A 24,845-nucleotide genomic window follows, 5' to 3' on the forward strand; every position below is an offset into this window, starting at 1 on the left:
AAAATCTAAAAACTACACGTACATACTTTAGTTTTTTCCAGAACGGGGTCTCCCCGAATTTCATTACCAGGAAGCAACGAAATTACACATAGTTTTCTCCGATGAACAAATATGTCAACAAATTTATACGCTTCGAGAGGGGCCTCACTGCAAAATTCCTTCCAAAAAATAGCTCTATACTTCAGTTTTATGGCATGTACATATATTTTGCTTCTGAAAGTATACAAAATTGCTTGCGAGTTTAAATCAATTTGCTTTCTGAAATTTGCCTGTAGAAAAATTGTTCACAAATTGTTCACATTATTTTATTAAAAATATGTAGTAGCTAGATTTGATATTGTATTTGCATGGTTCTAATTTATTCACAAAATTTGGTGAACACCCGATCTAAATTGTCTTAACTTATTTCTTATATTGTTTACAAATTTATTCTAATTTGCTTACGATTTTTCATGAAGTTGCTTACATAATTGTATTTATAAGGCAACTGAACAAATGTATTATTTATTAAATGTTTACTCTTTTTTTTTACCACGCATTTAAGTGAGTCATAGATAATTGTTACAAATCTAGATGTAAAAAAAAAATCTTAAAGTAAAATAAAATGTTCATGTTCAGATATTTAAAAAAAGATATACATACTATAAGTTTAAAATATATAGGTGTAATTTTAGATGGGTCCGGAAAGGCATGTGCCCATGTTTTTAAGGCCGCTGTCACGGCCAGGGGTAATCTAGTACTTCGATCAAGTCGCCAATCGCGTCTCACTCGCTTACATCGGGGCCCGCAGGTCGCTCGGACCCACGGGCAGAGACTGTTGAGGAGGTGATCGCATGGGTCGGTGAGCCCAGCAACCCCGCTGGCCTGCAGAACGGGCCCCACCTGTTGGAACCGGCCAACTCAGCAGTACGAACCCGCATCCGGCGCACCACCTACATATAAACCCTCCCACGCAGAAAAAACCCCGGCAAAATAAAAAAGAGTCCCCCTTTCTCTCCCTTCCTCCCTCGAGTTCAATCTTTTCTAGATTTCTCGGTGGTTTTGGTTCTGGTTTTCGATCGCTGGTTGCCACGGCGGAAGTGAAGCAGAAGATAGACGGAAGAAGGATCGGACAACCGGGACCTCTTCCAAGGTGAGCAGTGCTTCGTTTCTTTTGATTAGGAAGTTTCGATTTTTTTTTTTTTGTTCATTCCATTTTTTGAGTCCGACTGCGGCCTTGTTAGCGATCGTCCGTCAGCGGCCCACTGGTTTAGATTGGGGCTCTTGGCTTGCTTGCTGTTGCTGCCATTTTCGCTGACTTGGTTTAGTTAGGGGTGGTCACCTCGTCTTCTCCGATTCGTGCTTGTAGAGCAGGAGCTGTTAGAGTTGCTGTTCTTTTCTTTCTTTGCCTTCTGCATTCCTGCTTGTTTCCTGCCTTGCCTTTTGTTTCCCTCATTTCGATCGGGTTCTTGGATTGCGCGGTTCTTTTGGTACGATCTTTCGCGGCTGCGGCGGCGGTGGCGGATTTGGTTCGTGCGAAATCGATGGTGCTTTACTCATTTCGATCGGATCGTTGCTTGTGACCTTGTAAGTGCTGCGGGTGGCACGTCTCTGCTCGGGTTAGGCCGCGAACGGTCGTGCGGGAGTTGGTGAGCTCGGGTTGTCGTCTTTGTCTTCGGCTTTTTTCATGGTTGGTTGCTGGGTTATGTGTTGGTGTTGATCCTTGCGTTTGATAGCTAGAAGCTTGTTCATCACGGCCAGTGAGCTCGATCAAATTAAATCTTTGAAAACTTTATTTGATCGACCGCATCTTAGCCTTTTCAGTTTGTTCTTTGAGCACCTTTGCATGATTAGACTTCAATTGTTTTCTTTCGCTATCGGATTTGTGTGTATCTGGTAAGCTTTGGTGGAAGATGGAGAGATTAACTGATTATTAATACCACAATGTTTACTTTACTTGAAAATTGGATTCTAGTTGTTGCCTTTTCTCTGTATCCTTCGTCGTCCAGTCACCAGTCTATAAAGAAAATCCATTATTTATGGCATTGAACTGCTGGATCCTGCTTTGACTAGTAGGTTGCAGAATTACTCCACATTAGCTGAGTGCATGTTTCATCTATGATTCAGGGATTGATGTTAGTGGTTCTTACTGTAATTTGTAGGGACCGATATCTGAGGTAGTTGTGCAATATGGAAGTTGATCAGGCTGCGGCAGTAAGCGCTCCGGAGACGACTGGTCTCAAGTTGCCTGATAAGACACCGGTAAGAGACATATCCCTGATGATGAGTTCACGTCTGCGAATACTATTGCACAGTAAGCAAATTATGTTGTTGTGAACTGTCGATATCCTTACGATTTTTCATTCATGTTCCTTGCAATAGCTTGTTTATCTGGCTTCAGAAAAAGCTTGTTGATCATGTCTAGTTGTGTTATTTAGCTTCAAATGCTATAATACTTGCATTTTCTTGAGTTTCAAAGAAGTGCTCTTCCTGAATAATTTGTTTTCATGTTGTGTTCATCATATTTTAGTTCCTTACTCTGGTCTCTGCCTCTCTCACATACTAATTATATTCGATTGTGAATATCCCTTAGTCCTGGTGGTTGAAACGACAAATAATAATCGGTGGGCATAAGAAAATATGAAAATCTCACTGCACTGTGCATTGAACTCTGCAATGCCATTTTCATGATTGGTTAGGTGAGGCTATATTAGAGAGTTAATTGCAGTTTTCAGTTTTAAGACATCATTGCATTAATAAGGTCATAGAAAGTGGGTAGAGATTAGGAAGCCACCAGCAAAATAATGGGTTAGGAGCCAGGATTACTAAGTCTGCAAACCGCTACTGTAATGCTTTTACTATTTCTCTCTCGACTAAAAACTATTTTATGTTGTTCTGAATTCCAAATAGATCACTGAAATTTTCGCAATGCCAACGTTCACAGGTACATGCTGATGAAAAGGAAAATCTACTAAATGGGACTTTAAATCTGCAAATGAAGGAAGCACAGAATAATGAAAATGATGGAGCAGGATCCGATGGATTTGAGCTGATAGATGTGAAGGGAAACTTTGATTCGGCAAAACCTGAAGAAGAAATAGCAGCTCCAAGAGATACAACAGATGATGTCTCACCTGTTGCAAAGGAAAGTTGTATAGAGGAAGAAAAATCAACAGCACTTGAACAAACACTTGCAGGTAACCATCCAGAGTCATCCATGTTGAAGCAACAAACAAAACAATTGCAAGAACTTACAAGGCGTATTGAAGAGCTCGAATTTGAAAAGGAAACACTAGTAAAGGATTTGACAGAAGCAGAAAATAAGCAGAGCCTGCACTACAATTCCTTACAAGAAGCACAAAGTTCTCTCACTATGAAAGATAAGGAGCTGGCTGAAGCAACACAGACATTGAAGGATCTGGGGTCTGAGCTTGAAAGCTCAAAAAAGAGGATTCAAGAAATTGAAGCCGAATTAGATTCATCAGCAGATAAGCTCCGCAAACTTGAAGAGTTGAAGGATGAAAGAAGCTTGCATGCTGCACAGGAGGCGAAGAGGGCCTCAGAACTTGATAAGATGCTTGAAATGGCACAATCAAACATGAAAGAGATGGAAAAACATATTAGTAGTCTTCAAGAGGAGATAAAGGGACATGAAGATAAGGCCACAGACCATCAGCAAGTAGAAGAATCATTTAGAAGTACGATATCAGAACTCAAGGTGGTACAAGAGGCACTGGAGTTGTCAAAGTCACAAGTTGCTGGTTTGGAGCAGAAGCTTGCCTCTCAGGATGCTGGCATCAGTAAACTAACTGAAGAGTTGAATCTCCATTGTTCATCTGAACAATCTCTTAAAGAGAAGAGTCTTAAACTAGAGAATGAACTTGCTACAGTGCATGAAGATCTACAAGCAAAGCTTTTGAATTTGCATGAAATGGAGACAAAACTCGATGAGCAGGCAAAAGAAAGACAGACAAGTGAAGATACACTAGAGAAGCAAAATGAGCAGATACTCAACTTGCAGACTGGGCTAGACAAATTGAAGTATGAAAATGAAATTCTCCAAGGGACTGTTGCTGATCTTAATTCAAAACTTACAGAAAAAGACTCCCTGCTGAGTCAGGCTGAAGATGAGCTTGCTAAAGCACAGTTGCTCCTCTCAGAAGCACTGTCACATAAAGAAGAATTGGAGGTAAATCTGAAATCTCTCAGTGAGCAGCATGGTGAGTCCAAAGCTTTTGCAGAAAATGCAAACCAAAAGATTCTTGAACTTGAAGCACAAATCCAGGCAATGTGTGCAGCTGAAGAGGCTGTCAAGTCACAGCTGAAAGAAGCTGGGGCAAGTGTGGAAACTGCAGAGAAGAAAAGTTCGGACCTTCAGCAACAACTCAGCGACATTGAGAATAAATTAGTAGCATCAAGTGAAGAAATAGAGTTGCTGAAAGAGCGCGTTCAACAAGAAGAGGCTTTGTCAGCAGAAAAAGGAATACAGCTGGAAGAAGCAGTGGCCAGTGTAGAGGGATACAAAGAAAAAATCAGTGAGTTGCAATTGTCCCTAGATTCTTCGATATCCAAAAATCAGCTACTTGAACAAGAAGTCAAGGACCTGACTGTCAAATGCTCAGAGCATCAAGAACAAGCTCATTCAGTTCGGCAAAGAAGTCTTGAGCTGGAGGATTTGCTTCACACATCAAAGTCAGATGCTGAAGGTGCATACTCCCGGACTCAGGAGCTGGAGCAGGAGCTGAACAGCACATATGAAAAGTTCAAGGGGGTTAAAGAAGTACTTGAGCAGTACAGAAGCAAGGTTTCACAACTTTCCGATGATTTAGTAGCTTACCAGACAAAAGCAGCTAGTCTTGAAGCTGTGATGGAAGTGTCAAGCGAGAAAGAGAAAGAGCTTATGGAGTCGTTGAGCCAGCTAACAGAAGAAAAGAAGAAACTTGAAGAACTAACAGCAGAGTATGAAGCTAAACTTCAAGAAAACTTAAAGGAAAAACAATCTTTTAAAGAGAGTTTGCAGAGCCAAGAATCGAAGGTGGTGGATCTACAAGAAGAGTTAATGAAATTGAGAGAAGAAAAAGAACACCATGAAAACACCATTGCTGATCTTAACCTGCAGCTCTCCAATAAGAATGACATATACAGTCAACTCGAGTCCCAGTTAAGCCAGGCTGGTGATGATCATAGCAAAACAAGATCACTTCTCTCCGACGCACAATCACACAAAGAGGAACTGGAGCTAAATCTGAGATCTCTTAATGACCTTCACACTGCATCCAAAACAGCTGCAGAGTCTGCAATGCAGAGGATAGCAGAGCTTGAATCTCAACTTCAGGAATTAACTGCTTCTGAACAGAGTTTGAAGCTGCAGCTTACCGAATTTGAGTCAAAGTTAACATCTGCTGAGAAGAAGAGCACAGATCTCGAGAAAGAGCTTAAAGATGCTACATCAGAGTGCAGTAATTGTCATGTGAAGATTGATGAACTTTCTGGGGAGTTTGAAGCATACAAGGAGAAATCAACTTATCTTGAGACTTCATTAGCAGAAACAAAACAAACAGAGATTGAATTGTCAGAGAAGTTGGCTCAAGTTAATGAAGAAAAGGAGAATTTTGAAGAACTGTCAAAGAAAACAACCATAAAGCATTTGGAAGCGGAGAAGCAGGTCCAAACTTTACAGGATGAACTAGAATCTGCCCGAGGTAAACTGGAAGAGGTGGAAAATGAACTCCAGTCTCTGGGTATTAGAGAAAGCTCGGTGCTTGAGAAGCTTAAATCTGCAGAGGAACAGCTGGAGAACAAAGGGATAGCTCTAGAACATGCCACTTCCAAGAAAATAGACCTGGAAGCTCTGTATCAGTCTTTACTTGAAGATACAGAGATGAAGCTTCAACACGCAGCAGACAACTTAACTCAGAAGGAGACTGAGTGCCAGCTACTGTATGAAAAGTTAAAGTTAGCCGAAGAACAAGCAGCATCTTATCAATCAAAAGCAGCTGCAGCCACTGAAGAGGTGGAGTCCATGAAGGTGGAGCTCGAAGCATTTGAAATGGAGATTTCTACTCATGAGGCCACCATTGAAGAACTCAAGACCAAGGTCTCCAATGTTGAGTCAAAGGCGGAACATGCGTTGGCTGAGCTTGCGATGGTGAGTGGAATAAATCAGGCACTGAAAGAGGAACTCGATGCTAAGCTGGCAATGCTTCATGGAGTTCAGGAACAGCTCAATTCTACTCATGCTGAAAAGGAAGAAGCTGCCGCAAAACTAGCTGAGCATGAAAGAACAGTAGTACATTTGAGTGAGATGCACAGTAGAGGATTAGAACTCCAATCTGCAGCTGAATTAAGGAATGCAGAAATTGAAGCTCAAATGCGCGAAGCTCTTGAGACAGTAGGACAAAAAGAGTCTGAGGTGAAAAACTTGAATGAGAAGCTGGTTGCACTTGAGTCCGAGATCGAAAGTTTGATGCATGTAAATGAAGCCTTGAAACAGGAAATTAATGCTAAGCTGATCATGGTTGACGAGTTGCAGGAGAAGTGTAGTTCTGTACATTCTGAGAAAGAAGAAGTTGCTGAAAAGTTGGCTGTTCATGAGAGAACAATAGAACATTTGACTGAAGAGCATTCAAGAGGCTTGGAGCTGCGATCTGCAGCTGAATCAAGGAATGCCGAAATGGAGAGTGAATTGCGTGAAGTTCTTGAGAAGATAGCACACAGGGAAACCAAAGTTATGAACTTGAAGGAGAAGCTAGCTTCGCTTGAAACTGAGAATGAAAAGCTAGCTGATATGAATGTGGTGTTAAAAGGGGAAGTTGATGATAAACTGGCCATGATTGATGAGCTACAGGAACGGTTTAGCTCTACTCATGCTGAGAAGGAAGAAGCTGCAGAGAAACTAGCTGAAGTTCTTGAGAAGATAGCACACAAAGAAAGTGAAATTACAAACTTCAAGGAGAAGCTGACTTTACTCGAAGCTGAGAATGGAAAGCTGGCTGGTATGAATGAGGAGTTAAAAGGGGAAGTGGATGCTAAACTGGCCATGTTTGATGAGCTACAGGAACAGTTTAGCTCTACTCATGCTGAAAAAGAAGAAGCTGCGGAGAAGCTAGCTGTTCATGAGAGGACAATCTCACACCTGACAGAGGTGCACACAAGGAGCTTGCAGCTCCATTCTGCAGCTGAATCAAAGAATGAAGAAATTGAAGCTCAGCTCCGTGAAGCGCTTGAGACGATAGCACGGAAAGAAGCTGAAGTTAAAGACCTGAGTGAGAAGCTGGATGCTCTGGAAATTGAGTTGGGGTATTACGAGGAGCAGGCAACTGAAGCTGCTGCCACTGAAGCAAATCATAAGGTTAAATTTGAAGAAGCTGTGCAGAAAATAAGGATCCTGGAGGAGCAACATGTGGAAGCACAAAACAAGGTTGAGCATTTCCTTACAGAGGAGGAAAGCTTGACTCTTGAAAATAGTAGCTTGAATGTGGAGCTGGAAGTAAATCAGAACAAGCTGAATGAATTACAACTTGCATTTGCTGCGGTAGTAGCAGAAAAAGAGGCGGCATCTGAAGATATTCATTCATTGCGTAAAACACTAGATGGAATGATTGAGCGCAAAGAAGAATTGGAAATCCAGGTGATTTTTTTTAATTATTACATCTTCTTAATAGTAGCTTCAAATGTGTTATAATACTATTACATAGCAGTAGAGAAGCTTGTTTTTCTTTAAATAAAGTAGAACGTTTTTCAGGTATCTTCTACTTTGGACGAGCATGAAGAACTGAAGAGCAAGTACCAAAATACACTGGAAGAGAAGCAGATATTGAATGATAAATATGAAACTGCAAAGAAAGAGCTTGACGAAGCAATAGCCAAGTTGGAGGAGAAAATGAATGTAGACAAATCAGAAAAAGAGTTGCACATCTCAAAACTGGAGAGACAGATTACATTATCTGAGATAAAGTACATGGAGGAGGTATTTGTCCCTGTTTGTCTCCCTCCAAACTATTTGATGTTTGACTCTGGAAATGCTACCTCAATATGTATATTGTATACAATTTTTTCAGATCAAGACCATGCAGGTGGAAACAACTGAAAAGGATGAAGCACTAACAGCCAAGATGCAGGAACATGCAAACCTACTGCATGAGAAAGATGAATTGGAACAACAGTTGCTGGAAGTTAGAAAGGAACTGGATGATGCTTACCATACCATTGCAAATCAGGTAAATCAGTGTTGTTAAATATGTTTTCAATATGATAATGTTCTTATTTTCAAGCCTAGTTGCTAAGTGAACAAGGGACTGTCGAATCAATCACTTGCTACTTGTTTATAGACGAACTTATATGTACTGGTTTTGCTTCTATATCTGTGAGCTTGCCCCTTTCATTTATTGAGAGATCATAAATTGTTAAACCTGTCTCGATAAACCTATTTCAAAATGTCCACATGGCTCACAGATTTGAAATGTTTTTAGTCTGGCTTAATTGAGAACATCTAAAAATGGTAAAGAAACAAAGAGGCACCTTCCCCTTTGTATTGCCTTGTGCTCAACAGTCTTGACATGTACTGAAGTTGTCAACTCAAGGAATCAATATTATTCAAATTGTTCCTAAAAAAAGTACCTAAACATTCTAATCTGACATTTCTATTAAAAAATTGTATCTTTGTCTGGACAGTCTTGACATGAAAAAAATATTTGTTTTTGCAGGAAGAGCAAGCTTCGGTGAGGGAGATAAAGTGGGATGCATATAGTAAGTATTCAGAGGATCAATTGGAAGCTGAGCAGCAGTGTGCTGCAGAGCTGGAACAACAAGTGTCAGCTCTTAAACAACAGCTCCAAGAAGCTCAGATCCATTACAAGCAAAAGGTGGGGTTTTATCTGAGTTTTCTTTTTATGCTATGTGCTAATTCACCTGTTGGGGCCTAACAGAGGGCGTTGCGGCTCTGTAATCAAGGATTTGTCATGATCAAGCATCTGTTATCTGCTTTTAGTCTCCAATACCGACAGTGTCCATGTCTCTTATGACAATAGATTCTGAGGAAAATACACATCTTTTGTGGCAACTAGATGGCATACGAAAAGCTCCATTCTGTCACATGATGTTTTACTTGGACACTTTGGTATTTCTGATATGGGTGGCATTTTTCTAAATGGACAATCTCTCTTTCGACAGGAAGAACAAGTTTCTCAAAGGGAGGTTCAATGGGAAGCAGAACAAAATCATTCATTGGATGAACTGGAAGTTCAGCGTCAGTATGCCGCAGACTTAGAGAAACAAAACCAAGCTCTTACACAAAAGTTACAATTAGCCGAAGCACACTACGAGCAGAAGGTAAACATCATCCTTGCAGCAATATTTAATAGTAAAAAGACCATCACCGTACACGAGGTCAGCAAATATTTAAAATAGCACAATGGAGCTTTACAATCTTGTGGTAGTCGTACTTATACTCTTGCTAATACAGAAGCTGATAAATTCACTCCATAATGTCCACTTTTCTGACTGATGAAGGGTAGTTTGCCTTCATCATAGAACGTCCCTTTGTTACTGGAACTTGCTAACCTGGAGTTTTGGGACTTTTTATATACATGGCACATTTGCTATTTTCCCTTGCATTGAATTGTCTGGGTTTTCCAGGTCACGGAAGAGAGGGATAAACTTGCTGAGGTTACTGCAGAGTTCAAGAAGTTGACACAAAAACTTAGCAGGAGCGTTGAAATGGAGAAGAAGGTCCAGGACCTTGAACAGGAGCTGCAGCTAGCTTATTCCAAATCTGAGGAACAGGCAAGCAGAGACATGGCCATGAAGTCTCTTATCTCTTTGTTCTCTAGTCAGTTGTTATTTGCAACTAATCGCATATATTTGCAGGCAAATGATGCTGTGGTGTCAAGATCCCGAGAATTCAGCCTGGGTTCATCAACACTGTCAAACAAACAACACGACAGATCTCAGGCTCCCAACACAGCCTCTCCAAACCCAACTCAGCAAGAAATTCAAGAACCTTCTGGCATCATGGCCTTCAAATTCATCCTGGGAGTTGCCCTGTTGTCCATACTCATTGGCGTATTTCTCGGAAAGCGCTACTAATGCTGCTTTTGTGACAGTCTCTTGGTGGCCATGGGAAATCCCATTGTTAATATTGCTTTCAATGAACCTCAGTTAGTTAGCCAAAGTTTGAGAAAATTGGTGCCCGTCATTGGAATGGATCAATGACTTTTAGGGAGAAGTCGGAGGTCTTGAATTTTTTTTCTCCTCTTGTTGAGTTTTTCCTTCAGTTTCTTTTTTGGTAAAGGGGTTAGGAATTTGATTTTTGTTCATTCCTACCCTTTGCATGCCAAAGGCCATTTTGCATGCAACTGGTTTTGCCGTCAGGAAGTTTTCATTTGCGTTTCTCTGTAAAAAAACAGAAGTGCAGGGACTCAAATGTGAAAGCATGAAGCCTTTGCTAATATGTTCATATTTTCATATGGAGAGTGCAAGTTCTGTTATCATGTACAAATACATTCACTCCAATGACTTTGATGTACATCTGAAATGCTTGTCAGCAAGACCATTTACATTATCTAAAAAAAGAATTGTCACTTCCTCTCTCTCTCTCTAAGATCTGAAGGTTTTCAAGCCCTGCCATGTCTTGTTTGTCTTGAAGTTGCATGGAATATATTTGTACCCAATGACCCAAATGACGTACTTCTGGTTTCTGAATTCTAATTTTACTGCATAGTTTTACATTCTCTTGGAGGTCATTCAATATCGAATGCATAAACCTGGTCAGATCTGCATTTTGCAGCAGGCGCATGCATGGCTGTCACTTTGTACCTTTCTCTAGGCAGCAGCTTTTTCAGTCAGCCAATTTCTCATAAAAGCTCTATAGAATTAAGCTGTCCCAAACAGAGACAAGAAAGACCGCTCATACTATTAAGCCCAGTAAGCAAGTCTTCGGCCCAGATTGGGTCCAGCCTAAGAAGGCGAACATGTAAGGTAGTGCTGCTATAAACTCGCGAGGGATGAAAGGGAGAGGCATGACAATTGTAACAGAATTCCAATTAGTCTTTCCTCCTAATACAATTCCTCCTCCATCCCAGTTGCTGTTCTCCTGATCCCTATCACAATTCTCCTATCCTTGCCCCCTGCTGCTAACATTGTATTGTTCATAATGATATAATGATGTTGAGGACCCTACTGTATGGGAAATCTTTTCCCAGCCATGTGATTATGTGACATGTTTAGGTGACAGATTTAGTGACTTAGTAAAGTCCATTAGCTTTCTTCCATCCTTATCTTGTGGGTCGTGGGGTCATTGCTGTTATTAATCCATGCTGTTTTGCAATAGCGCTTCACTGTTTTGTCTGAACTTCCAGCAGCCTCTGAGATGTGTTATCCTGACACTTGGCACAGATGAAATGAACGACTAGGACCATCATTATCTATAAGGTGTACTGTTTATTAATTGCCATTTTCCTTTTGTTTTTATGCGCACTAGCTCCCAAACAAATCCAACTAATTTGGAATGATTAAACCGATTCAGTACATAGTAAAAAAAAAAATCTGCTAGACGAGTGCCAAAACTCAAAAGAACACAATGAACTTTCCACACCTACATGTTGACTGTTCGCAAGATCCCCAAATGATCTTTTTTAAGAACGAAAGAGGAAAAGGTGTAAAAGTAGCAAAGGCAGGAATACTGTCATTCTAAGGCCTCTTTGGATAGGGTTTTTTAATATATTTTTTAAAAAATAGAAGCTATTAAATATGTTATCTTTTGGTCTCGGTTTCTGATGTTTTTTTGGCTGATTGAGAAAGTGATTGTAGTTAAAATAAATTGAGTCTGAGAAGCAGACTAAGATGATCTTTTCTGTTTTTAGTGTATTACGAAACTAAAAATTTATTATAAAAATTAACCATCAAAATTCAACTATCGTTGTCACTTTATTTCTGATTTTTAGTGTATTATAAAACTAAAAATTTATTATAAAAATTAACCACCAAAATTCAACCATCGCTTCATTAGGCAGAGTTATTTTTTCAAAAACTCTGAAGGCATATCCAATCAAAAGGGGCCTAAAGCCTACCTCTCAAATGCCATAGCAATATGGAGTAGCCTGCCACCCTATGGCAGATATGTGGCTGTTCCACTTGGATTGGCAAAATGGGACGCACAGCATCACAGCAAAAGCATCCATGGATTCCAGCTTGCGTTCAACAAACATTCTCAGCCACATCCTGATGATTGATGACTGGAACAACAACAGAGCAATTCCATCGTATATCGTCAGATTCCTCCACTCCAGTCTGCATTTGCAATGCGTAATTCTCTCGATTCTTACATAAACTGGGCTGTTTCGAGTGTGAAACTCCTGCAAATTGCCGTTTGATTCCGAGGTCCAACCAGGGGCCTGGAAATGCATCTGGAAATGGCTGGAAATAGCTAGTACCTTTATCAGTTCCCCTGGCTGGTTCTTTCAACCAAAAAAAATACCTTTATCAGGTAGCTGCATCAGTACCTCGTTGTCATTAGCGATTGGAGCGCAGTGCTCTGCTGAGGATAGTGTCAAATTGGCCTGGTCCCCTGTACTCGCTGGCTTTTCTTCCCCAGCTCGTACTGTAGAGTGTTACTGTACACACAATTACACGTGTGGTGGGGTGCTTTGTTCCAAAGCCTAGCGTGATCTCATTCACTCGTTTCAAATCCAACGCCTAGGATGTGAGCCAATGAGAGGAGAGAACTTTTCCGGAGCGTTGGATCTGAAACGGACGGGCGAAGATGTGGGTCAGCAGGAGGTTCGGAGAGAGGGAGCGTGGCACTGTTGAGGATGCTCTCCGGCATGGCGCCAAGGGCTGGCCTGCCCCGTCATTGGTGCTGCCATGATGACATAGAGAGCGAGCGAGGGGAGAGAGATGGTACTGGTACTGGTACTGGAGTGATATCAATGTGGTCAAAGGTGAGGCCAAGTGCCAGGCTGCCGTGGTCTCCCTGCTCTCAGCTCTCTCTGCGGCACGCCATTGCAGAGATGCAGAGATACAGGTTTGTTTGCAGTTAAAAATGATTACATTTAGGATAAATTTTATGAAGTGATTATATATAAAAAGTGAATTAGTGAAAGTTATTTTTTAACTTATTTAGTTTACTTCAATGAATCATTCCTACGAATTTTACTCTGAGTTAAAAACTGAAAACTGTTGTTCGATAGAACTTCTCTTAATTTTACTTAGCAAGGTACTTAAAAATTCTACCAAACAAACCCATATACAACGTAGTGTAGTATATTTACAATCAAAGCTCTCATTTATCCCTCTTTGATATCTTTGGTTCCATTTTTAAGGTATAAAGAACCCACGTAACATACATATTCTACACATGTTAGAAAGGAACTAAATGACAGGAGAACTTCAGTGCATGGTAACATACAGTACCACTGAACACGCATATATATATATATATATATATATATATATATATATATATATATATATATATATATATATATATATATATATATATAGGAAAACTAGTATGTACTCCTGGGTGTATGTACTTCCACCTCTCATATACCACTTTTACACGTGTGTTATACTTCTTTATCACTTTAAATATACTTCATTAGTAATTATAAGATACTACAATACAAATCCCACGAATTTTTTTATGAAATTCCATGATTTTTATCTTAATTTGCGTATATACTTCTTTTATGTATAAAAAAGAGTAATTAGCAAAAATGAAAGGCTAACATTGAATTTTTTTCCATACAACTCATATTGGAGTATCTTAGAATTAGTATTAGAGTATACTAAAAATGATAAAAGAGTATAAAGTATTTGTTTAGGTGGTATATTGCATATGGGAGTACATACTCCTAGGAGTATAGAATAGGTGTCCTATATATATATATATATATATATATATATATATATATATATATATATATTCTAAGCTAATCCGGTCGCTACAGCTCCTGGGGAAAACCTATGAGCACCTAGGTCGAGCTTCGCTATGGCTCGGTCTCTCTGGTCCCATTTTACTTTGGTGGCCCTTTGGATCTGCCCTCTCTTTGATCGCTTGCTCTTAACGATCAGTGGCGAGGGTGGTCGTCGCTACTCCATCATGAGTCTGTCCGCCCCACGCATTGATGTTCTCCGGGCATGCCTGATGGCTTCAATGTAAACATCGCTCATGAGCATGGTAATTAGAGCCGCCCCGGCTCTAGCAATTCGCAGAGTAGCAAGAAAGATTACGAAATACATCTCCGACAAATAAGCTCTCACTGTCACTATTGAATACTATTACATACTCCTTTCATATTAAAATCGATGATATTTTAAAGTTATGTACAAGTATTAAATTGAACATAAAATATCTATATTACCCTCTTTTACTATTATTTATTGGGTGAGAAATAAGATTTGTACTAGAAAGAAGTTATTTAATGGAGAATGTAAGATTAAAAAACTTAGATAAAGTTATCTCAAAATTATAAAAAAATTATATATTTTAAATATTATAGAAAAGACTAAAAACGTTATGTATTTTGAGATAAGCTGAGCATGTGCCCCGCGCCCACTCGGATGCTAAAAAACGAAGGAGAATCGTGGCCGCATTGTGGCCGCAAGTCTCCGTGGGGCCACGGCGGTAGCGTCCTGCCGCTGTCTGTCTACAGGAAGCAGTTTGCCTTTCAATGTTATGGACATGATCCGAGACGATTCTACGCGATCCTGACAAAAATATAAAAATAGATAATGTATGTCGAGTACTCCCTTATTTCGTAATGTTTGTCTATGATTTTAAAAGTATCTATTTTAAATTATTTGTTTATTGCGGTAAATAAGGATACTTTATGATCCATTTTTCTATTATATTCTTGAGTGTATGCATATATTTACTCTAACGCTAATGAGTTATTGGCTCTCATCCTTATATTGATTAGGTACTATGGTCATCTTTATATATTTTTTTTACTCGATTTCAGTATTTCTTGGTTTGTACGTAATGATGGACATGGATAAATATTACGAAACAGATGAAGTATTTATTAAAATAAATAATAGATCAATGTATTTATAAATTTAGCATATGTATTCGGTATTTAAAATCCAGAAACACAATTTCGATACATCAAACATCGAAAACGAGGCAACTTCACTTTTTTTGCCAACTGAGGTGCCAAATACGGCACTGTTCACCGTATTATGCACCTCAGATGTCGAAATCTCCGTGTTCCAAATACGATGAATTTGGTCTCTCCCGTGCACCAAGCCAGCAAGAAGCTAGGAAGCTGAAACTCATACAAGTGTAAGATTTTTTTATTTAACTCACGATTTTTTAGTACAAAAATAGTCTAAAAATCTAAATATTTTCATGAGCAAACTAGAGATCACTAGCAACCCATTTTAATTGATTTGATAAAAAAAAACCTAAGCCAATAATTAATTAAAATTCTCCAAATAAACTAACTTTTATAAATTCTAGCAATATTTAATGCCTCAAATAAATTTTCAAAAAATTAGAAAAATTCACTAATATTCTTCTCATGTGATGTACTAATTTATAAAAATGTTTCCAACCCTATGTTATTTGGTGAAAAAATGAGTTCCTTTGTAATGCTCCATTTATATGCATTTTAACCATTTTATGTGATATCTGAAATTATTTTTATTCAAATTGAATTAAAAAGAGAATATCGCATAAAATGGTAAAAATGCATATAAATGGAGCATTACAAAGGCTTAATATTAATATGAGAAACAAGGTTTTGTGCATGTTGAATTATTTTTAAACAAAGCCATCATTCTTCAAGTTTTTTCTTCTTCTTATGATTATCACTAAGATCTTAATGACTTTGATGTAATTATTTGAACTCGTGACATTCCTTAATAAATTTGTGCTTCATCACTTATGTATCCCCTATAGAATAATCTAACAATTCTCAACAACATTGTTAGTTCATAAGTATTATCATTGACTTATCTGAGCATTAATTAGAGCTCATCTATCTAGATGCATATCACTTCTTCATGTATCACTTATGAAATAACCTACTAATAATTTTTAACACAATTATTAGTCCATAGATATTATCATTAATTACAAAAACACATTTAGAGGCTAGATGCACTTTCAGTAAATTGGGAATACTACTTTTGTTTTCCCAATCCGTGATCAAAATCTGATCAAATTGGGAACTTAAAAATGGGAAAATGAATTCTACTACTAATTTTGTTTTCCCGATCTGTTTGGCTAAAGTAGATAGGTGAAACACCTAAAATGTTTTCCTAATTGCCGTCATGAGCTAATTAAGCTCAACTCTTAACCAAGTTACAGATCATTTTTGCAACCACTAATTTGCAAAATATATAAATGTTGTGACAACCTATATTGGTTCTTGAATTTAAGTATATTGTAGTAATAATCTAATTGCTGAAAGTGCTAGCCTATTTCAGGTTTCAAACAATTAGAGGATTATTTTCTTTTCAATTCTCATAAGTTCAGACCATATAAAAAAATTTATTTCTAGATTCTTCTGAATTGAGCATAAATTATTTTAAGTGCAGTATTACTGCCTTCTAATTTGGCATAATGGATTCCTGGCCACATGCTAGTGCATCTAGTAAATTATCTTCCATTTTTAAATATGTAAGCATGCTATATTGCTATTGGGTAGTCAGTTGAGAAAACAATGTTTGTGTTTTGCAAAATGGAAGGCCCCAAGGGTGAAGCGGCAGTGAAGGTTACCCAAGTTTGCTTTCTATATGCAAATACTTTGAGAGCCTTGGGAACCATGTTCGAGGACCCTTGGGAGCCATGTTGGAGAAAATGCAGTGATATGAAGTTTTGGCCTTTGATAGCCTTTGGGATATATTTGCGACAATGGCCTGATTAGATACCGAAGCATGTAGATTATGTTTTATTCTAGTAGTATACAAACTGAGGCTTGATGTCCTATCCTTGGAATCTGATTTTTTGTATGTACACGAGAGTTGGAACCTGAATGGTTTATGGTGCTAATCACCCTTGCATTTGTTTTGTGGCACATTAGCATTGAAGAGTTGGAACCTGAATTTTCTAAATATTAATGTGTTTTTATGTTCTATGGTTATTCAATATTGTGCAAGATCAATCAGTGATTGTCTGATTGAACTTGCACAGGATTTGTGGAGTATTTGTTGTTGGTTACTATTTTGTAACTCATCAATTTTTTTATTCATGAATCTCATATGTGCAATTGTCTGAAACATGTGCAGGTAAAACACTATGAAGTCCTAGAGAACTGAATTTTGGTGATGTGCAATTGAAGCACAACCTAGAAGGGTCGCCAAAAGAGTTGTGTTTCCTTTTCCTTTCAGTCTCTTTTTCTGTTGTTTTAAGTTTTTGAAAACTTGATGTGTAATGGAGTCACAAATTACAACTGTAATCCATTATTGTAAGTTTAAAATACTTTTTTGAATATTCTAATCCTGAAGAGTCCTTAGCATTAGGTTTGAAAGAAATAATCTTGAATGTCATGGTACTGATGTGTCATGCTTCTCAAATGGTCTAAACCATGCCTAAATTTCAGAATTCTGAATGTCACACGGCTGTTTGTGCCTTTTTGGGTTCTGTTGCTTCCTTTCATTTTCTATTTCTTAGTGAACAAGCTATTTTTAGGTAAATATTCACAACCAGCAAGCTTAATACAACAATAAGCACGAGGGTTTATAGCCAATAAATAGATAAGCTAATACATATGTAAACTAATCCATACAAACCTAGCGGCGGTTGTGCGAGTTGACGCAGAGCCCGTAAAAACTAATCACGACGGCGTGCGGATTGCCACTTGTGCCCACGCCGCCCTCGTGGCTGATGCGGACGTCGGGGCGGGCAGCCGTAACCTGCTCCACTTGCATCTTATTGCCTTCGATGATATGGGCACGATCCAAAAGATAATCTAATCAATGTTCAGCAACCACGGCTGCATATGTATTTGTATGCCTCAGCCTTTACCAGAGCATGATAAACTCAGCAAGAAAAAAGCTGAGAGACCTCAGGCACTGACATGGCAGTGCAGTGCGATTGACGCATGCATCTGTGCCGATTCAGGCCGAGTGCTTATACCGCTGGCTAGCTAGATTCAGGTTACTACCAATGAGGATTAAGAGAGAGATTAGTGTAGATAATTGAGTGATCAACTTCTCTTGCTCCATCGATAACGATAGTAAATTTTTTTTACATGTGTTCTTTGATACTTTTACAGTGGTGTGCGGGACACGGGGTCAAACCTGCCTGTGCAATTTCAGTACGTAACAAGTTCAGTAAGTTATCTTCTGTGATATTTTGGCTCAGACAATTAGCAAAACGTAACAAACTTATCCAAAAGCAGCTCGTTCGTCGTTCATCGTTCATCCAAGTTGCCATCCAAACATCTTAATCGATGGTGCTTGGAAGCATGTAGTATTTGGAACACAGAAGAAAAAGGCTTCAAGTTGGCCTTGCAAATTTTGGGCAAGATATCAGAAGGTTCTACCGTTCTAGAGACTTCAGTTACCACCACAAGCTGATCCAAATTTGTACAGCGACGTCGCGGGTCTACCGGTAGCCTACTACTAGCGTGGAGCATGTCTTCCCGAAATGTGTTCATAATCTTTGAGAAACTGCTACTAGTGGTAGTGGCCCGGTTTGCTAATCTTACGGATGATGGAACATGCGGCAATTTGACTCTTCGTAGCTTCTTTATGTAGGTGACCACTTGGTCTTGCAAACAAAAGATAGAAGCACAATTTCCCGAAACCAAAATGGAGGCTATTTTGTGAGAGATTCTTGCTAAATTTACATGAAACCTCAGGTATGCTCCGTTTTGGCATAACAGTCAGTCAGAAACATCTTTTAGGAAACATATTTCACCACGGCGCAGCATAACGCATCAACCATAATTAGCCGAAGGATTTCTTAGGCCTAGCGGATTTCAGCTATTAATCCTCTCTGGCCTCCTTTGGAACAAAAGAATTGTGGAGGGAAAATGAAAGAATCAAAATTCCAAAAGAAAAATTCCAAGAGGTCCTTTGGATGGTAGGATTGGCGCAAAGGAATTTCGTAGGATTGAAAGATTTCCTCCATAAGTTGAGAATTCTGGCTGAGCTCTAACATCATGTTTTCAGTTCCTTTGAAAGTTCTAATACATCTTATCTCTTTATCTCCCTTGCTAATGAACATCTAACTGTCAAATTCTTGCACTTTTAATGTGAAGCATGCAAACACTCCATGTGAGTAATTTCCACGGTTTTCCATTTCATAGAATTCAAATGTTAGGCAATTTCAATTCTGCAATTTTCATATTCCTGAAAATTATGTGTTACAAATGAGGCCTAAAGTGGTTTGAGTATATGTTCATTTTTCTGAATTTCTGCTTCTCCCCCAACGCCACAAAAGCGCTCCTCCTGAAGGCAGGAACCCTAGCCCCAGGATCAGGGAACCGCAGATGGCCGCGTCCCGGCGTCTCCACTGCTCGAAATCCGGTCCGTCCACTTCTGCGGGAGACATGGACGACTGACTATGCAGCCACAGCGCGAACCGACACCCCGGGCGGCATATCACACGAGCACAACAGTATTAGCTGCTGTTCATCTCTCATCTCTAACCATGATCACCTAGCCGTGCTCCCCTCCCCCTCTCTCTCTCTGCCCACAGATTCCCCCCCCCCCCCTCCCTCTTCCCCCTCTCTCCCTAGCCTCTGGCCTATTATTGTTGGGTGTGGACAAGGCACAGGCGCACAGGCTCGAACAGTAGATGCTGTATTGAGGAGGCCGGAGGGAGGAGGGCACGGCGCTGCAGGAAGGCTGCTAAGCTGGCGGGTTCTGCTTACTGCGTCAACCCAAACAGTGGAGGTTCCAGTCCCCATTTCCCAATTATGGACAGCCAGCAGCGAGCGGGAGAAGACTGAGACCGGTCGCCATTGCTTCCGGTTGAGGTAAGCGGCTGGAATTCCTCTCCTAGAATCCTATCAAGATTGGATCTTTTGAGCGCTGTAAGCTCGGGAATGGAGAAAGGCGGGATCTTGGCGGCGCCTTCTCCTGCCTTTCTTGGTTTCGGTGGGGGGAGGGGGGGGGGGGTTCGTTACCTTATCTTAATTCATGATTGCATTTTATGAGTCTGCTTAGCTTTCGTGTTCGTTCTATGGGTGGTTGGTTAATTTGTTCGGGGTCCCTGTTGCCATGGAAACGGGGGGTTCTTGGTGTTGTTTAGCCGAGTAGCGCAACAGCTAGGCAGGGTTTCTCTTCTTTTCCTTTTTTGTTTACTCCCTTTCCCCTTTTGAGTTCGATCGTATCATTGGTAAGTGTGATTGCTGGTAATCCGCTTTGGGTACCAAATGTCATCGAAAGTGAGGTCCTGCCCTTGTAGAAACTAGAAACAATCTTGGAGGTGTGATCGATGCCTTGCTATGTTTTTTTGTTCAGTGTGCTTTTAGGATCTGGGAAATGCCATGGAAGTAGCATTGTTCATGTGTTTATTTCAGACATAGCTAGAACAAGTGCTACCAAATACCATTTCTTCGTGGCGCTTTTTCCGCCTTTTGTTTCTGCTTTTCCCTTTCAAGAAAGTCATTTTCAGTACCAAGTCCTACCCTTTACTCCGAAATGGGACTGTCATTGCGAGTAGTTATCATGTGGGTTTATGCCAAATCCTGTGATTAAAGGCGTGTGCCACCTCTTAACCTTCATGGCCCTAATTTCTGAAATTGTCGAGTCACTATTGCCTTTAGAGAACAAGGGGGTGAAGACCTGAGCCGTGGCTTTTGCAGATTCCGCTTATCTGTTTATTTCTATATCAGATGTGCCATTCGAATGGATCATATTCTTCGTACAACTGATTGGTGGTGTATGCCTATTCTGTCATCTTTCAGAGACACTAAACTCAGAATACTTTTGTTTGCGTGGCTCTCCTTGCAATCTTACAGAATCTATTCCTGAATAATAGCAGGCTGCTCCACAAGTAGTTGTTTATTAACAGATTCGCTATTTTGACCATAGATTGCCCCATTCATTATGAGTCTATAAATTGGAATCACATTCTCAGGATTTCTGGCTTTTGAGTGTTTTTGTGAGTGCTAGATACCTTATGCTATTAGTCTTGACGATCATGTTCTCTGACGTGTTGCTTCTCATTTTTAGGACCACATCTTCTCCTATCTATTATAGGTCTGCAAACTGTTCGGCAAAATGAGGCCTTCAGATGACAGGGCGCAGCTCTCAGGCTTTGCACAATCAGAAGAATCATCACTTGATGTGGAGGGGCATTGCTACCATCACCAGTCATTCCCTTGTTCTCCATCAATGCAACCGATTGCTTCTGGGTGCACACACACAGAGAACAGCGCGGCATACTTCTTATGGCCAACATCAAACCTTCAGCATTGTGCCGCCGAGGGACGTGCAAACTACTTTGGCAACCTTTCGAAAGGACTTCTGCCCAAGTCTGGCCGGTTGCCCAAGGGTCAGCAAGCAAATAGCTTGCTTGACTTGATGACTATAAGAGCTTTCCACAGCAAGATATTGCGCCGTTTTAGCCTTGGGACGGCAGTGGGCTTCCGCATCAGGAAAGGGGTTCTGACAGATATCCCCGCGATTCTTGCCTTTGTTGCTCGCAAGGTTCACAAGAAGTGGCTTAATCCGACCCAATGCCTTCCTGCTATTGTTGAGGTAGGGTAACTTCAGTTCATATGTATTTTATATTATTGGACTAACTTGGTTTTTCTACTTTGAATTGGTTTTGTCATGTTTTGAATAGCTTTCACTTAGTCGGATCATTGACAGGGTCCAGGAGGTGTTTGGTGTGATGTCGATGTTGTTGAGTTTTCCTATTATGGTGCACCAGCTCAAACTCCTAAAGAACAAATGTTCAGTGAGCTTGTTGATATGTTGTGCGGCAGTGATGAATGTATAGGTTCAGGCTCTCAGGTACACCTTTGTTCTTTTCTGCATTGATTGATTTAAAAAACATATACCATTTGGATTCAGCAGGGCATGCTACCATGCGCAGCTGTGCACAATGATTGTACTGGACAAAATCATGTACTACCAACTGTACTACTAGTTTTGTAAGGGGACCGTTCAAATTTGTCAAGATTCTTCTCAAAATTTAACTAGTACAAAGAAAAAAAATTCTACGAAACGCATAATATTATGCAAAGGAATGACAGTTACTTAATCAGTTATTCCTATCATGTAATATGCCTGGTTATAGTAGCTAGTGTGAATCCTGCAAATGTTCAATTCATCCAATTGGATGTTCTGATAACGAGTAGAATTAATTCCCCTGTAAAAGTCTCTGCTATAGCGACTAACACATCATATCATTTGAGATACTGCAATTGGTTGTTGTGCTTAAAACTTTGGAAACCCACACAAATGTGGCTGAGGCTTCAACAGTCAGGCCTTTTATGTGTTGCTGTGTTTCTTTCGTCTAAATTTCCTACTCATCACTTCTCTTTGAAACAAACAGACTGTTTTTCTGTTAGCATTTTTTCTAGAACTTAAGGCAACTGACATTGCTTCTCGTGATGATGCAATGGGTGGTTCAAGAGGGCATGCTACTGAAAACTTCCTGCTTACCGATCTTATTTCGTTGTTTCAGGTTGCAAGCCAGGACACTTTTGGAACTTTGGGTGCGGTTGTTAAACGGCGATCTGGCAACAAGCAGGTTGGTTTCCTCACCAATCGACATGTCGCAGTTGACTTAGACTATCCAAACCAGAAGATGTTTCACCCATTGCCACCCAATCTTGGGCCTGGTGTTTATCTTGGAGCTGTCGAAAGGGCAACATCTTTCATCACTGATGATGTTTGGTATGGAATTTATGCTGGAACAAACCCAGGTAGAGCAGTTACAAATTACCTTTTTAATATAGTAAATCATGTATTACTTACAGGGTTAATTGCTTGATTCGTTTTTTTAGTTTAAATTTGCGCAAGATGCCATTATTGATTGATCTATTCATATCATGGAAGATTTGACATTTGTGATTCTACTTTTTTTGGCTGTCAAATTAATGCTAAATTGCTCTCTAGATTACTACTTGTGAACAAAGCAACACTAATTTTATTATGGGAAAAAAGAAATTTTAGTTCTTTTTGAACAAATAAAAAGAACTAAGTTCTGTTTTACGCTGGTCAAGCAGTGCATTTACCTTTTGTTTTGCTTATGATTAAAAATGATAATGCTTACCCTTCTAATTCCCAAACATATATGCTATGTTCTAATGGATCTGCAGAGACATTTGTACGAGCCGACGGGGCATTCATCCCATTTGCTGATGACTTCGACATCTCAACTGTCACAACTACAGTTAGGGGAGTTGGTGACATTGGGGATGTCAAGGTTATAGATCTGCAGTGTCCGCTTAATAGCCTCATAGGGAGGCAAGTATGCAAAGTTGGCCGAAGTTCTGGTCACACAACTGGGACTGTGGTGGCTTATGCCCTTGAGTACAATGATGAGAAAGGAATAAGCTTCTTCACTGACCTCCTTGTTGTTGGTGAGAACCGCCAGACATTTGATTTGGAAGGTGATAGTGGAAGCCTTATTATCCTGACCGGCCAGGATGGTGAGAAGCCACGTCCTATTGGGATAATATGGGGTGGCACAGCAAACCGTGGGAGGCTAAAGCTTACAAGTGATCATGGCCCTGAAAATTGGACTAGCGGCGTTGATCTTGGCCGCCTTCTGGATCGTCTGGAACTTGATCTTATCATAACAAATGAATCACTCCAAGGTTGATCTCTTCCTCTGTTTTCAGTTATATGTGTTTATTCATTTTTGCAATTCTGAACATACAATATGCTGTCCAGAAAATTATGATGAAATGCTCAAACAAAAAATAAGTTCACTGAAAAGACATGCTGGTGGCATTGTAGTGTTGATGATATTTCCATGCTTGCATTCTTGATTTTGCACACTTTTGTTGTTTTTGTTCCATGATACTAAGCTGACAGAATTTCTCCACAATAAAGATTCCGTGCGGCAGCAGAGGATTGCTTTGGTGGCTGCAGCCAACTCCGCCGTTGGGGAGTCTTCCACCGCAGTTGTTACCATCCCAGAAGAAAAGGTGGAAGAGATCTTCAAGCCTTTAGGGATCAAAATCGAGCAGCTGCCTCGACATGACGTGCCAGCCTTGGGCACTGAAGGGGAGGACGCAACTGTGACCAATGTTGAAGAGCGTCAGTTCATCTCAAATTTCGTCGGTATGTCCCCCGTGCGCCGTGACCAGGATGCTCCAAGGCACATCGCCAACCTGAATAATCCATCAGAGGAAGAACTCGCCATGTCGCTGCACCTCGGTGACCGGGAGCCCAAACGGCTTCGCACGGACTCGGAATCAGACCTCGACCTGGAGAAGTGAAGCGCTCATTCGGGGTCTCGGGATTGTCGTGTGGACATTCAGAATTAGTTCCACGATCCTCTGCAGTTCAGCTAACTGAACCTGCAGTGTTAGCTTGAACAAGCAGCTTCCTGGCAAAGCATATCATGTGAAACTTGATTCAGCCCTTGGTATCCCTGCAGTTCTGCTGTGCTCATGAGACTTGATATGCACAATGCTGTACCTCCAATCCTGGAGAACAATGTGGTGATATGGTCACTATCACTTGTGCGCTATAATCAATTATTCATGATGTTTCAAGAGCAGTTTCTCGAGATCTTCTGTCTTCATTTCTTGAAGTGGAAAGTGCTGTTTTTTTGCTGGTCGGAGCATCATCTTATATCTCTGTGTCTATGGTCTATGGACCGGGACTACTAGCAACCGGCAGCAGGCGTAGTAAGAATACACCGAACAGACGATCCCGAACTAATTTTTTGTCAACCCGTTTCCAGAAGCGTATTCACTGACATGTGGGCCCAAGACGCA

The 24,845-nt window shown here is 40.2% G+C and overlaps 2 protein-coding genes across 4 annotated transcripts; both read left to right on the forward strand.

Annotated features, from left to right (window-relative positions):
• Window positions 1–968: 968 nt before the first annotated feature.
• Window positions 969–10,485, forward strand: LOC133887830 (uncharacterized). Of its 2 annotated transcripts, none has more exons than XM_062327814.1 (9): window positions 969–1,132; window positions 2,142–2,241; window positions 2,924–7,609; window positions 7,724–7,948; window positions 8,040–8,198; window positions 8,685–8,843; window positions 9,151–9,309; window positions 9,616–9,762; window positions 9,847–10,485. In XM_062327814.1, exons 2-9 carry the CDS (start codon window positions 2,170–2,172, stop codon window positions 10,063–10,065), a joined length of 5,826 nt encoding a protein of 1,941 aa, XP_062183798.1. In that variant the 5' UTR covers window positions 969–1,132; window positions 2,142–2,169; the 3' UTR covers window positions 10,066–10,485. The 2 variants fall into 2 exon arrangements, with proteins under 2 accessions (XP_062183798.1, XP_062183799.1); XM_062327815.1 differs by lacking the exon at window positions 969–1,132 and adding an exon at window positions 1,303–2,051.
• A 7,856-nt stretch (window positions 10,486–18,341) lies between these two features.
• Window positions 18,342–24,625, forward strand: LOC133888227 (protein NARROW LEAF 1). Of its 2 annotated transcripts, XM_062328387.1 has the most exons (7): window positions 18,342–18,791; window positions 19,376–19,913; window positions 21,115–21,642; window positions 21,757–21,900; window positions 22,577–22,817; window positions 23,214–23,714; window positions 23,953–24,625. In XM_062328387.1, the coding sequence occupies exons 3-7, from the start codon at window positions 21,163–21,165 to the stop codon at window positions 24,339–24,341; spliced, it is 1,755 nt and encodes a 584-aa protein (XP_062184371.1). In that variant the 5' UTR covers window positions 18,342–18,791; window positions 19,376–19,913; window positions 21,115–21,162; the 3' UTR covers window positions 24,342–24,625. The 2 variants fall into 2 exon arrangements, with proteins under 2 accessions (XP_062184371.1, XP_062184370.1); XM_062328386.1 differs by having other exon boundaries at window positions 18,342–19,913.
• Window positions 24,626–24,845: the final 220 nt, after the last annotated feature.

Source organism: Phragmites australis, chromosome 13 (assembly GCF_958298935.1).
Source record: "Phragmites australis chromosome 13, lpPhrAust1.1, whole genome shotgun sequence".
Classification (NCBI taxonomy): Eukaryota; Viridiplantae; Streptophyta; class Magnoliopsida; order Poales; family Poaceae; genus Phragmites; species Phragmites australis.

Bases quoted from the DNA above. Each gene is read 5' to 3' on its own strand.
- LOC133887830 (XM_062327814.1), top strand. From the start codon at position 2,170: ATGGAAGTTGATCAGGCTGCGGCAGTAAGCGCTCCGGAGACGACTGGT. The intron at 7,610-7,723 runs GTGATTTTTTTT...AACGTTTTTCAG, and splicing joins AAGAAGAATTGGAAATCCAG to GTATCTTCTACTTTGGACGA. The intron at 9,310-9,615 runs GTAAACATCATC...TGGGTTTTCCAG, and splicing joins AAGCACACTACGAGCAGAAG to GTCACGGAAGAGAGGGATAA.
- LOC133888227 (XM_062328386.1), top strand. From the start codon at position 21,163: ATGAGGCCTTCAGATGACAGGGCGCAGCTCTCAGGCTTTGCACAATCA. The intron at 21,643-21,756 runs GTAGGGTAACTT...GATCATTGACAG, and splicing joins GCCTTCCTGCTATTGTTGAG to GGTCCAGGAGGTGTTTGGTG. The intron at 22,818-23,213 runs GTAGAGCAGTTA...ATGGATCTGCAG, and splicing joins TTATGCTGGAACAAACCCAG to AGACATTTGTACGAGCCGAC.